This window comes from Notechis scutatus, chromosome 4 (genome assembly GCF_049901735.1).
Source record: "Notechis scutatus isolate UNSWTSFEM ecotype Mainland chromosome 4, rNotScu1.2, whole genome shotgun sequence".
Lineage (NCBI taxonomy): Eukaryota > Metazoa > Chordata > Lepidosauria > Squamata > Elapidae > Notechis > Notechis scutatus.
This window is the reverse complement of record NC_142012.1, coordinates 162,247,090-162,261,626: the sequence shown is the minus strand read 5'-3', so window position 1 is coordinate 162,261,626 and position 14,537 is coordinate 162,247,090. Positions and strand designations below refer to the sequence as shown.

General features: G+C 45.0%; 1 protein-coding gene across 2 annotated transcripts in view; it reads right to left on the bottom strand.

The window, feature by feature from the left end:
* The window catches only part of CLCN2 (chloride voltage-gated channel 2), a 143,325-nt gene extending 136,478 nt beyond the window's left edge, over positions 1-6,847 (bottom strand). The window contains exon 1 of one of the 2 annotated variants that reach the window (XM_087965430.1): positions 6,668-6,847. In XM_087965430.1, coding sequence (XP_087821556.1) covers positions 6,668-6,721 — 54 coding nt within the window. In that variant the 5' untranslated portion in view covers positions 6,722-6,847. The remainder of the gene's footprint in view (positions 1-6,667) is intronic. The other variant, XM_087965431.1, reaches the window with a different exon arrangement.
* Positions 6,848-14,537: the final 7,690 nt, after the last annotated feature.

The window sequence follows — 14,537 nt, the reverse complement described above, 5'->3', positions numbered from 1 at the left end:
TTTGGCTGCACCGCAATCCTTCGTGCTACACAGCTTCTTGTTCTGACTCAGACTTCGTCAAACACAAACTTGTTTTAAAAGCAAAACCTATTTTATTGCAACGCTGGGAATTTCTTTCCTTCCCAGCCAGAACTAATCTTAAACAGTTCCCCAAGATAAGCACACACCTTTCAGTGCTGTGAATGCTGCCAAAAACAGAAGTATCCAATATATTTATAACAGAAACCAAACGAAGTACCAGAAAAAAACCAACCGGATTACACAGAGTTTCAAGGAGGACTCGGAATCTATCGAACTACTTTGCTTCCTGCAAAGGTTTCCACATTGAGGTCCGACTTTTATCCCTTATGGGAGGGTCAATGACCTCCCAGCCTTAATCCCGAGTCGCCCCTTTTGTTTCAGCTGCTCTTGCCTTCTAGCAGCTCTGTGTACATGCGCACTGGGAACAGGCTCCCCTGGGTCCTCGGCCTCGCTGCTGCCAGACTCCAGAGGCTCCGAAGGCAGCACCCCACTCCCAGATGGTCCTGGCCCCATCCCTGCATCGGACGCAGGACCCTCATTCGAGTCCTCTCCAGACTCCCTGACTGGCCCCCGTTCTTCCTCACTGTCCGATTCCACTGCTGTCTGCACCGGCTGCCGGCAAACCACAACACTGCTGTTACTCCCAATGAGCAACATTCCAGCTGGCTGCAAGTAAGGGAACTTAATGGTGTTAGGAGGATGACAGCAATGACGGATCCTCTCGTCCTTCTGTCTGAGAACTGAAACAATATGTTTTCTTTTCCCGGCCTTGGACAAGCACTCCTCAACCCTGCCTACTCTCTTCTCCTGCCAGTGCCAGCCTTCAAATAATCAAAAGCGTGTTTTATTTATTTATCTGTTTTGGGTCTGCTAGCTTCAGGCTCCAGCAGGGTCTTTCGAATGCGTACCCAGGAAGACTTTTACCTAGCGAGAGGCTGGCATCTCTGACCCTATCATTAAGCAAGCGGTTAGTTTATTTATTCTTCTCATCCTTTTTATTCTCAGAGATTTTTCCATCTCGGGAGACTGTTCCAACCAGGATGAAAGTACTTTTGCTGTTTTCCTAGAGTCAGCCAAGGGTACAAAACTCGTCCATTCCTGACAGGGCAGGTTAAACAACTAGCAGACGCAGTGATGATGCACTGCTGTAAGTCGGTTTGCGGTATATTTCCGGCCCTTTGCATTTGGTTTGGTATCGCTTGTCCCTCGTTCTTTTATGTCAGTTTCGTAGTTTGATGTTGAAATTTAATCAAAGTTTCATATACAAAAATCAGTCAGAAGGAAGGTGCGTTAAGTGTCAACACACCAGGTTTAATCACTTCTAACCTGAATTTCCTCTCCTTCCACTCCGTGTCCCTTTCATTTATGTGCAGTTCCACAAGAATCGGAAAAATGGGTTCATTCAGAAAACAGGTTAAATCTAGAAGGCTCTGCAAGCCAACCCGAACAAAATACAGGTAGTCCTCGACTTACAGCCGTTCATTTAGTGACCGTTCATTCAAAGTTGCAACGGCACTGCAAAAAGTATCTTAGGACCGTTTTTCACACATATGACAGTTGCAGCAACTCCATGGTCGTGTGTGATCAAAGTTCAGACGTTTGGCAACTGTCTCATATTTATGATGGTTGCTGTACTCCGGGGTCACGTGATCCCCTTTTATGACCTTCTGACCAGCAAGAGGGAAGCCAGATTCATTTAACAACCATATTACTAACTTAACAACTGCAGAGACTCGCTGAACAATGGTGACGAGAGAGGTCGTACAACGGGGCAAAACTCCCTTGACACATAGATTAACAGAGTTGACAGGGACCTTGTAGGTCATCTAGCTCAACCCCACGCCCAAGCAGGCGACTACACCATTTCTGGCCGATGGCAGTCCAGTCTCTTCTTGAAAGCCTCCAGTGATGAAGCTCCCACAACTTCCAGAGGCAACTTCTGTTCCATGGGTTGATTGTTCTGTCAGAAAGTTTCTCCTTATTTCTAGGTCGAATCTCTCCTTATCTCACTTAGCAATGGAAGTTTTGGGCTCAGCTGCGGTCGTATGTCATGGACTTCCTGTAACAGAATCTGGCCAGTTCTGATTGGGCTGAATCTCTGCTTTTCCTTCTTATATCTCGGTAAAATTAGGGAGGTGTCTGCCTTGAGACTCTTCCAAATGTTATCTCACCGCTCAAGTCTTTAAAAAACAGAGCAGCCTTCTCTGATCCAGGCGAGACTTCCTCCATTATCTCATCAAGGTTCTTCTTCCTTGCCTCCCACAGAGGCCTTGGATAGCACCTAAAAGACATGTGTGGGCACCTGACCAACCTCCCCGGAGAGATTGTGTGTGGTAGATTAATATCCTGCTTTTCATTCAAGAGTTCAAGGTGGCCACTACCACCTCCTCCTCTTCCTCCTCCTTTTTTTTTCCAGAAAAAAACAACCGTTGAAGTAGGTTGGGCGTTGAAAAAGAACTAGGCCAATCAGCTTTGCTGGCTGGGGAATTCTGGGAGTTGAAGTCCTCCAGGCTTAAAGTGGCCAAGGTTGGAGACCCCTGTTCTAGGGCAAGGGTCTCCAAACTGAGCAATTTTAAGACCTGTGGACTTCAACTCCCAGAATTCCTCAGCCCGCCATGGCAGGCTGAGGAATTCTAGGAGTTGAAGTCCACAGGTCTTAAACTTTGTTCAGTTTGGAGATTCCTTGTCTTGGATAATTTTTTTTCTGGTTTCTCAATCTAGTCTGCAGCCATGGGATCTCTTGGTGGTCTCCTTGACAGCCTCCTTGCCCTTCTCTCTACGCCTGGCCCTGTGTAGCTGGTTAGTTCAAATAACATTACAAGGAACGACCATTCTCTGAGGTAAATTAACAGGGTTCCTTTAGGCTACTTGGAAATCTTTTGTCCAAATGACATACAGATCTCTCGGCTACAAGATTTTCCTGCCTTCCAACTTTGTTTGCCATCCTTGGCAAGTTCTATTCGCCTCGCCTTCCTCAATATGCCACGACACACATTAGTGGTGTTCTCACAATGCACCTAACCCGCTATCAGGGTTTATATAACTCACTGCATCATCTAAGTAAAGAGGGTGGGTTCACACAACACGCTAAGCCACTCACAGATGTGCACAAACAAAGATTAAAGCTAACCACACGTGGAATAATGTGGGAATTGGGTCTGTTTAGCGTTTCAGCTGAGTGGATTTAACCATGTGGGGAGGACAATGATGATCATCATTGTACCACTCAGAAGGAAGCCTGAAACCACCATATCCCAAACACCTTCATTTCTACTGCAATCTTCCTGGCTGCAGTTATCCAAAATTTCCTTACTTGGCAACATGATTTTTTTTTAAGGGACTCTCCTAGCGCAAACTCCATGGAGTCCTTGGTGTTTGTTTATTTATTTATTTGTTTGATTGATTGATTTGTCAATTGTTTACAAGATAATAAGTATAAGTATATACATAGTTATGAATACATGAAATGGGTACATATAAGAAAAATAAAAAGAAACAATAGGACAGGGACGGTAGGCACCTTGGTGCGCTTATGCACACCCCCTACAGACCTCTTAGGAAAGGGGTGAGGTCAATAGTAGACAGTCTAAGGTTAAAGTTTTTGGGGTTTGGGGAAGAAACTACAGAGTCAGGTAGAGTATTCCAGACATTGACCACTCGGTTGCTGAAGTCGTATTTCCTGCAATCAAGTTTGGTGCGGTTTACCTTCAGTTTGTATCTATTGTGTGCTCTTGTGTTGTACTCTGAGCTTGGTTGTTTGCTTGCAGACATTTCATTACCCAACTAGGTAACACCATCAGTGCTACAGAGTGTGGGCCTTGCTCCCTATTTATATACGGTATTTTGCCCTGCCAGTATTGTCAAAGATGTGATTTTTCTCCTTGGTTAGTTCCTTGATTACGGTATTGCTTTCTGCCTCATTGTTTGCCTGGTATTAATCCCTGCTTATCTGGGTGTTGGCAGCTGGAGAAGTACAAGGGGGGGGGAAAAAAACCACACCTCCACCAACACCGGAAGAGCAAGCTACTGTCTTTAAACAGGGAGCAAAACCCACGCTCAGTCACACTGAAGATGTTGGGTAATGAAACGTCTGCAGGCAAACAAAATCAAGCTCAGAGAACACCGTCAACTCCATCATTTGATGGGAGCTACAGAATCTCTTCTATTGGTTCCGTGGTATTCTCTGAGCCTGATTTTTTTTTACCTGCAGACGTTTCATTACCCAACTATATAACATCTTCAGTGTGACTGAGTGACTGTTTTATAGCTTTTTCCTACTGCAAATGCCCTTTTTTGGTGATTCCTTTGCACAACCTATCCTTTCCCTCGTGGTTTGCCAAGGCTGGCATCAAATTTAACATCAGAGACCCCTTTATTCAAACCAAGTGTGCCTACCATGTAAGAAAGGGAAGAGAGACAGATAAGAGCAAACACACACACACACACACATTTTCTCCATGGTTGCATGAGCTCTGTGAACACCCCAACCTCACCAATGAAATCGGGCCCTTTCCTCTTGTCATTTTAACCAGAAATCTAAAATGAAGTTGGCCAGACCGTTATATTTGTGTTCTTTTTAATGATGTTTGAGTTGGTTGGTTCGGTTAATGTAAAATCGGTGTGCTAATTCAGCGCCAGGCTAAAAACCAGGAGACTGTGCATTGTAGTCCTGCCTTAGGCAGAAAGCCAACTGGGCGACTTTGGGCTAATCGCCAGGAGGCCCCGAATTCTAGTCTTGCCTTAGGCACGAAAGTTGCCCAGATGACTTTGGGCCAATCATTAGGAGAGTGACAGTTTTAGTCTCACCTTAGGCAGAAAAGCCAGCTGGGTGAATTTGAGCCTCTCTCTCTCTCTCTCTCTCTCTCTCTCTCCCTCCCTCCCTCTCTCTTTCTCTCCCTCCCTCCCTTCCTCTCTCTTTCTCTCCCTCTCCCTCCCCTCTCTTTCTCCCTCTTCTTCCCTCTCCCTTTCTCTTTCTCTCTTTCCCTTTCCTCTCTCTTTCTCTCATCCCAACCCATCTCACAGGCTTGTTGTTGTGGATAAAATAGGAGGGAAAACAGGAGCATTTAGGTATGTTAACCCCCTCGAGTTATTTATCAAAATAATAAAGGCAGGGTTTTGAAAATCTTCCTCCCTATCCACCTAAATTATATGGTTATTGCTGGGAATTCTGGCGGGTTGAATTCTACATTTCTGGAAGTCCACGAAGTTTGTTTCTTTGTGAGTTAGGTTTATATCCCACTCATTTTGTTCAGGGGTTCAAGGCAACAGACTACTACCACCCCATCTCCCCCCAAAATAACAGCCCTGCAAGGGAGGCAGCCTCAAGGTTAGCCAAGATGCTTCTATAATTAAAGATAGATCGAACCAGGGTTGCCCCGATGCCAGTTCAACACTTTCACTCAGATTAGGAAGACCTACTATTTTCCCAAAATATTTTCCCTTCTCCTTTGGCTTGGCTGAGTCCAAATGCTACAAGAAGCACCTACGCAGAACCTAGCCTGCTGCATTTGGTATCCGGGAAAGCTAAAATCCGTGCAGATTCCCACCATTCAATTAACCAAACCAACTGGCTTGTACAACAGGTGAATCTATAAGGACTTCAGTGCACCTGTTTGGTCTTCCACCGCTGTGGTGACAGCCTGCTATGGCAATGAAATCTGACAGGGGTGAACCCAGATATGCCCTACCAATCCACCATCAAGTAGCTGTGAAACTTTCACGAGCAACTTCTTAGGAAGAAAAGTCCCAATTTACTTCTTCTTTTATCCGTTTCTGTCCGGGACGCCTTGGGCTGATGCATCAGAGATGCAACTAGCTAAATAAAATATATAAAAATTGGAGGCTCAAACGTATGAAGTACGGTTGTATGGCTAATCTAGAGGGGGAAATAAGGACTAGGCAGGGACATAATAGCAGTATTCCAGTATCTGAGGGGCTGCCCCAAAGAAGAGGGGGTCAACCTATTTTCTAAAGCACCAGAGGGCAGGACAAGAAACAATGGAGGGAAACTAACCAAGGAGAGAAGCAACCTGGAATTCAGGAGAAACTTGCTAACTGTGAGGACAATTAACCTGTGGAACAGAAGTTGCCTTCAGAAGTTGTGGGGGCTTCATCACTGGAAGTTTTTAAGAAGAGACTGGGCAGCCCCTTGTCTCGAATTGAATAGGCAAGGTCTCTCCCTTGAGTAGGGGGTTGGAATAGACGACCTCTAAGGTCCCTTCCAGCTCTATTCTGGCTGAGCTGGATGAAACCGGGGCTCGATGCCAGAGGGATGGGAAAGACGGGATGCCAAAAGCGATAGATTTCTCTCCCCCCCGCCCGCCACAATGCCCGTTGGGACCGTAACAACTCTTGCTTAAAAGTACTGAGGAACGGCGGAACTCCTGGACCGAACTCGGCAGAGCGCAGCGCACAAACCCAAAGCACTCTTCACATGTTCAGAGGCCGCCTGCTTTCCCCCTTCTTTCGCCGATTTAAAAACCTCCCCAGCGCGAAAGGGATCCGGCTGGGTTCGAGGAGCCTTCCAGATGGAGAGAGAGGGGGAATTGTTGGCAGGCACTCTGCACATGAGAAGAGTCGCTCTTTCCTTTCCACGCAGGCACCAAGGAGCCCGTCCCACGGCGGGGAAGGCGCAAAGGCCACTCACCAAAGTCTGCTCGTACTGCAGCGCCCGCTGCTCCAGGCCGCTGTCCGCCGCCATCCTGGCCGCTGGGTCTGGCTTCTCCGCTGGCGGCCAGCGATCCCTCCGGGCAACCCTACCGGCGCTTCGCTCCCTTCGGCCGGGGCTCCTCGCTTGCCTCCGCCTCCACACGCCCCCGGGCGAGGAGGGGCGGGACGGGGCGGGACGGGACTGGCTGGCTGGAGCAGGCCGAAGGGAGGTCCCGGCAGCCCCACCGCTCCGCCTCTCCTCCCGCCGGACCCGGCCGGGGCTCTGCCGCGGTGGGAGGGAGAAAAGGCTTCGCGGACGGGACACCGACTCCCGTGTCTTCCTCCCCCGAACCGTCCCGAGGGCATCGGCTAAGCTGGACTGGCCGGACTCAATGCCTCGTCCTCGATCACGCGTGTACACGAGAGGTCTCGTTCACACCACGCGCTGAACCCCGTTACCACCCCCCCCCCCCACACGCACATACACAGTCCTCGATCTCTCTCTCTCTCTCTCTCTCACACACACACACACACACACACACAAACACACAGAGTCCTCGATCACACACACACACACGACTTCAGCAATAGAGTGGTCAATGTCTGGAATACTCTACCCGACTCTGTAGTTTCTTCCCCAAACCCCAAAAACTTTAACTTTAGACTGTCTACTATTGACCTCACCCCTTTCCTAAGAGGTCTGTAGGGGGCGTGCATAAGCGCACCAACGTGCCTACCGTCCCTGTCCTATTGTTTCTCTTATTCTTCTTTTATTTTTCTTATATGTACCCATTTCATGTATTCACAACTATGTATACACTTATACTTATTATCTTGTAAACAATTGGCAAATCAAATAAATAAATAAATAAATATACATCCTCGATCATACACAATCTTCGACCACACACACACACAACACACACATACAGAGTCCTCGATATACACACACACAGTCCTCTACCTCACACACATACATCCTTGATCATACACACACAAACAATCCTCAACCACACACACACACACAGTCCTCGATATATATACACACACATAGTCCTCAACCACACACACACCACACACACACACACACAATCCTTGATCATATACACACAAACACACAGTCCTCTACCACACACACACACACACACACCACACATACATCCTCAATCATATACACACAAACAATCCTCAACCACACACATACACACAGTCCTCGACCACACACACAACACACACACACACACAATCCTTGATCATACACACACACACACACACACACACACACACACTCCTCGATATGCACACACACACACAGTCCTCTACCACACACACACCACACACACAGTCCTCGATACACACACACACAGAGTCCTCAACCACACACACAACACACACACACAACCCTTGATCATACACACACACACACACAGTCCTCGACCACACATGCGTGCGCACACACACAACACACACATACACAGAGTCCTCAACAACAGTTCATTTAGTGACCTCTCAAAGTGGAAAACGGCACTGAAAAAAAGGGATTGATGACCATTTTTCACACTTACGACCTTTGGAGCATTTCCAAAATTCTGATGCTTGGCAACCGCTTCCTATTTATGACGGTTGCCATGTCCCAAGGTCACGCGATCCCCTTTTGCGGCCAAGCAGAGTCAGCGGGGGAAGCTGTATTCCCTTCACGGTTCATTTTCCCAACTTATCGACTGCAGTGATTCGCTCAGCAACTGTGAGAGGAAACGTGGTAAAACGGGGCAAAATTCAGTTTAAAAAAATGTGTCACTTAACGACAGAAATTTTGGGCTCAATCGTGGTTGTAAGTCGAGGACTACCCACACTCATTCCTGGAGTTCAGCCTTGGAGAGGGAAATTGAGTTTGGGCGTTACCCAGGCGTTGTTTTTCACCAGATTGTGGCGTATTGAACCCAGCACAATACAGGTAGTCCTCGACTTACAACAGTTTGCTTAGTGACTGTTCAAAGTTAACAACGGCACTAAAAAACATGACTATGGACCGTTTTTCACGCTTACGACCTTTTCAGTCTCCCCAGGGATCAAAATCCGGATGCTCGACAACAGACTCATGACGGTAGCAGTTCCCGGGGTCACATGATTCTCTTTTGCGCCCTGACAGGCAAAGTCCATGGGGAAGGCATATTTCGCTTAACCGTGTTCCTAACTTCACTTAACTGTGGCAAGGAAGGTCGTTAAAATGGAGCAAAGCTCGCTTAACAAATGTCTCGCTTAGCAACATAAATGATAGGCTCAATTGCGGTCGTAAGTCAAGGAGTGCCTGTAGGCTGGTTCCAACAAGGCCCTAAGGCCCGATTTATGGTATAGTGGCACCATTCGGCTGGCTTCACAAGTTGCACTAAACCAGGGGTCTCCAACCTCAGCAACTTTGAGACTTGTGGACTTCAACTCCCAGAATTCCTCAGCCAGGCTGAAGAATTAAAGTTGCTACGGTTGGAGACCCCCTCCACTAAACCATCATGTGGTTGATTTGGTTTGGCTCAGCGTAGGGAAAAAAATCCGGTCAGAAACTCCCATCTTCTGTCCGATCCTGGCTTGCATTTAGTATTTCCCAGCAGAAGCGAGGAACCTAGATATACAAACTTTGGTTCACACAACCTACAGGATTAGGATTTGTTTCAGTTTGGAAATTGAAACAGTATTTGCTGTGAGAGCAAGAAGGAGACAGCAAGGAGCCTGGGCGTGACTTAGCTCAACTGTTCTGTTCAGCTGGTTGCTGCTGTGAAACTAAAACGGAAACTCCTCTGCTTGTGTTTTGCATTTGGAAGAGATTTCTTTTCAGGTGGGGAGGGGGAGTAGAACTCCTTAGCATCAGAGCGTGTTAATAATAATAATAATATAGGAAATACTAATGCTCTGATGGTCATTTCGAAAAATCCTTTCTAAGTGAGCACCTAGAAGTCAAGAGGAACAAATGTGCCAAATTTCAAGTTTGTAGGCTTTACGGTTCTGGAGATTTTGTGATGATTATTTATTTATTTTATTTTTATTTTATTTATTTATTTTTATTTTATTTATTTGATTTGTCAATTGTTTACAAGATAATAAGTACAAGTGTATACATAGTTGTGAATACATGAAATGGGTACATATAAGAAAAATAAAAGAATAAGAGAAACAATAGGACAGGGACGGTAGGCACGTTGGTGCGCTTATGCACGCCCCCTACAGACCTCTTAGGAAAGGGGTGAGGTCAATAGTAGACAGTCTAAGGTTAAAGTTTTTGGGGTTTGGGGAAGAAACTACAGAGTCGGGTAGAGTATTCCAGACATTGACCACTCTATTGCTGAAGTCGTATTTCCTGCAATCAAGTTTGGTGCGGTTTACTTTGAGTTTGTATCTGTTGTGTGCTCTTGTGTTGTTATGGTTAAAGCTGAAGTATTCATTGACAGGTAGGACATTGCAATGTATGATTTTATATACCATGCTTAAGTCGGACCGAAGACGGCGTAATTCGAGGTTTTCTAGTTTTAGAATTTCGAGTCTGGTGGCGTAAGGTATTCTATAACGGGTAGAAGAGTGGAGAACTCTTCTTGTGAAATACTTCTGGACTTTCTCAATTGTGTTAATATCACATACGTGATAAGGATTCCAGACTGATGAACTGTATTCGAGTATTGGTCTAGCATGATGTGTGAGTGTCCTTTGGCTTTTATATATATAGATTAGCACGTTGTGTAAATTCAACCCCGGGGAACCATCTTTCGTATGGACGCGGAAAGTGGTGGTGGGGGCTCTCCACTATTACCCCAAAATAAAAGAAGAAAACAGAATTGATCCTTGTTTAGAAATTTAAGTCCTGCTGAGTTGGAAACATTTCAAAAAACTGGAATTTAATCCTGACTCTCCTTCTTCCTTGAATGATAGCAAAGTTCAGCTCTGCCTTTTACTTATTGCACAAACTTGATAATGGTTTAGCACCGGCTTAATTGACAGGTTGTGCTCAACCATAAACCAGGATACGTCAGTCTTTACAAGCCACAATATGTTGGGTGGAAAGAAACAATATGGTGGGTTTTTTTTTTTAATTTTCTGGATTCAGACAATACAGATAATCCTCGACTTATAATAGGGCGCAGGGGTTAGAATGCAGTGTTGCAGGCTAATTCTGCTGACTGCCAGCAGTTCGGCAGTTCGACTTGCTCCAGGGTGACTTAGTTTTTTGTCCTTCCGACGTCGGTAAAACGAGAATCCAGATTGTTGGGGGCAAATATGCTGACTTTGTAAACCGCTTAGAGAGGCTGTGTAAAGCAGTATGAAGCAGTATATAAGTCTAAGTGCTATTGCTATTTAGCGACTGTTCAAAGTCAAATCGGCACTGAAAAAAGTCACTTGTGACCATTTTTCACACTTACGGCCATTACAGCATTCCCATGGTCATGTGATCAAAATTCGGACGCTTGGCAACTGACTCATAATTATGACGGTTGCAACGTTCCTGGGATGACAGGATCCCCTTTTGCGACCAATGTCTATGGGGAAGCCAGATTCACTTTAACAACCATGTTCCTAAATTAACGACAGCAATGATTCACTTAACGACTCTAGAAGCAAGAAAGGTCGTAAAATGGGGCAAAATTAACAAGTGTCTCAGTTAGCAAGATAAATTTTTGGGCTAAGTTGAGGACTACCTGTAATGAACTAACCAAATTGGATTAACTTGATTAAGGAAGGAATGCATTTTTCTGGATTTGCACCGTAGTTGAACTAATCTGACAGGCTGCATTCATGCAACATGCTAAGCCTTAAAGAAAAAAAAAATCAAGTGAATTCTAAGGAAACTCAGCATGTTATCGAAATGAACCCACTGACCTGTTTTATGTGTGTTATGAAAACATAGCTGCGAAAACAATAAGTTAAAACTAAACCGAACACACCATGTTCATAGTAATTAATGGCACATGTTTTGCAAATGTGTCTCTTTATTTGTACTTGTTCCATTTATTGAATGGGTTATTCACTAATAAATCAGTTAAGGCAGCTGATTAATAACGAATTGCTTCATTACAATAACTAATGCATCTGTTTATTTTGACTTGATCCTTTTAATAAATGTGTTCCTTATTAGTAAATAAAATTAAATAAATGTGTTCTCTGAATTTGTTCTCTTCAATCTCTCTTTCTCTCTTTCACCCATACGAATTATGACATTGTTGCAATAAAACTATTAAAAGTTTGGGCTGATTTGCTTACATTGACAGCTGGTGGCTTTCCTTGGGGAAGGTTAATCCACTGAAGAAAAAGTTAATAATTGATCGTACATATTTATCTAATCCCTCTTTAAGGAATTCAGGGCAGTCTCCTTTTTTTTTTCCTTCTCCATTTCTATTTCTCCCGCTTCCCAAAATAATAAGAGAATGATTATTTCAAGGCCTCTTTGCTTGCTGTGGATGAGAATTGTCTTATAAGGGTTCAGAAAACCTTAGACAACCTTGGACAGAAGCTTAGCTGTGTGATAGACACAGATGTTTAGAGTTAGATCACTGTTTCTCCACGTTGGCAATTTTAGGATGTGTGGACTTCACTTTATAATACCTTTATCTGCCACTTTATAATGCCTTGGTAAAGCCAACTTGAATCCAGTTTGGGTCACCACGATGTAAAAAAAAAAGATGTTGAGACTCTAGAAAGAGTGCAGAGAAGAGCAACAAAGATGATTAGGGGATTGGAAGCTAAAATATATCAAGAACAATGGCTGCAAGAAATTCTTAAGGAACAAGTGGAATTGGAACCAGAACTATTTCTATTAGGGATATTCAAAAAGAAATGTGGAAAAAATATAAAATATATTGTATTACACATCTTAACGGCTGCTAGAATAGCTTGGGCTCAATTCTGGAAGCACAACTGCATACCATCGGATGAACTGATCATTCAAAAAATAATGGCATGAGCTGAAATGGACAAATTGACTTTAATGATACAAGAGAAAGAGGAGTCTGAATATTATAGAATTTGGGGGAAATGGTATAATTGGATCGAATTAAGACAGATATAAAAGGAAGGAATTAAGGATAACCAACTTATAGGTTAAATGTATATATTCGCATATATTTGTAAATATGCACAAAAGATAGAAATGGATGAGATGGATGTCATGAAACTATTAATGTCATGATATTTTTTGTTTTATTGTTAAAATATACAAAAGACTAATCAAGTTTATTTAAAATAAAATAAAACGTATCAAGAACAGTTGCTGGAATTGAGTATGTCTAGCTCAGGGCTGTCAAATTCAAGGCCCATGGGCGCTTAAATCTGGCCTGTGGGGCCGGCCTGGAAATAGCAAAGGATTGGCCCGCGGGACCTCTGGCAGCCATTTTGACTGGCATGGTGCTGCAGGAGGCTGTCCAGTCTGAAAATGGGGTGTGGAGGGGGCCTCACACAGCTCACGCAGCCCATTTTGGCCGGCAAGGTGCTGCAGGCTGGCAGGGTACTGCAGGCAGGGTCCATCCCGTCTCCCCCCGCCCGGCTGGCCCACGGAGGAGAACTATTGTGCTTGAAGAAATCCAGTTTAACATGCCTCATCTAGTTTAATGAAAAGAAGGACTACGGGAGAGAAGATAGCAGTGTTCCAATATCTCAGAGGTTGCCACAAAGAAGGAGTCAAGCCAGAGGTGGTATTCAGCAGGTTCTGACCAGTTCTGGAGAACCGGTAGCCGAAATTTTGAAGAGTTTGGAGAACCGGCAAATGCCACCTCTGTCTGGCCCCGCCCCCATCTATTCTCTGCTTCCCAAGTCCCAGATGATTGGCTGGGTCTTCTTTGGTTTCCCTGCACAGGAGAACGGAGCTGGAAAGCAGGTTAGTGGGGTTGGAGGGAATGGGGATTTTGCAGTAATCTTCCCCTGCCACGCCCACCAAGCCACACCCACCAAGCCATGCCCACAGAACTGCTAGTAAAAAAAATTTAATCCCACCACTGAGTCAAGCTATTCTCCAAAACACCTGAGGGCAGGACAAGAAACAATGGATGAGTTTGCAATCCATTGCTTCTTGTCCTGCCTTCAGGTGCTTTGGAGAATAGCTTGACTCCCTCTTCTTTGTGGCAACTCCTGAGATATTGGAAGATTGCTATCATGTCACGCCTTGTCCTTCTTTTCATTAAACTAGACATACCCAATTCGAGCAACTGTTCTTCATATGTTTTAGCCTCCAGTCCCCCAATCATCTTCGTTGCTCTTCTCTGCACCTTTTCTAGCTTCTCCACATGTTACTTTATATCGTGGCGACCAAAATGGGATGCAGTATTCCAAGTGTGGCGTTACCAAGGCAGAGCTGGACCTTTTGATTATTGGATGTGTGTGTGTGCACCTTCTAATCCCGGCAACTGCCTGGATAAATCTCTGCAGTTGTCTTGGCAAGATTTTGGAAGTGTTTTGCCCTTCCTTCCTTCCTAGGACTGAGGGCGAGGGGGAATTGGCTCACCCAGTTGTTTCTGAACCAAGCTGGACATTCTCCCTATTTCTAGCTTGATGCTTTAGATTGGAGTTGGAAGGGACCTTGTAGGTCATCTAGTCCAACCCCCCCACCCAAGCAGGAGACCCTACACCATTTCTGACAGATGTCAGTCCACTCTCTTCTTGAAAGCCTCCAGGGATGAAGCTCCCATGACTTCCAAAGGCAACTTCTGTTCCATGGGTTGATTGCAGTGGTGGTATTCTACTGGTTTGGCTCGGTTCACACGAACCGGTAGTAAAAAGAAAAACAGCTACCGGTTCAGTCGAACGGATATTTCTTTTTTTTTTTTCCTCCCAACGATCAGCTGTTCCAACAATCAGCTGTGCCGGGATCCCCCTCGCTGTCTTACTGCTTCGCCCAG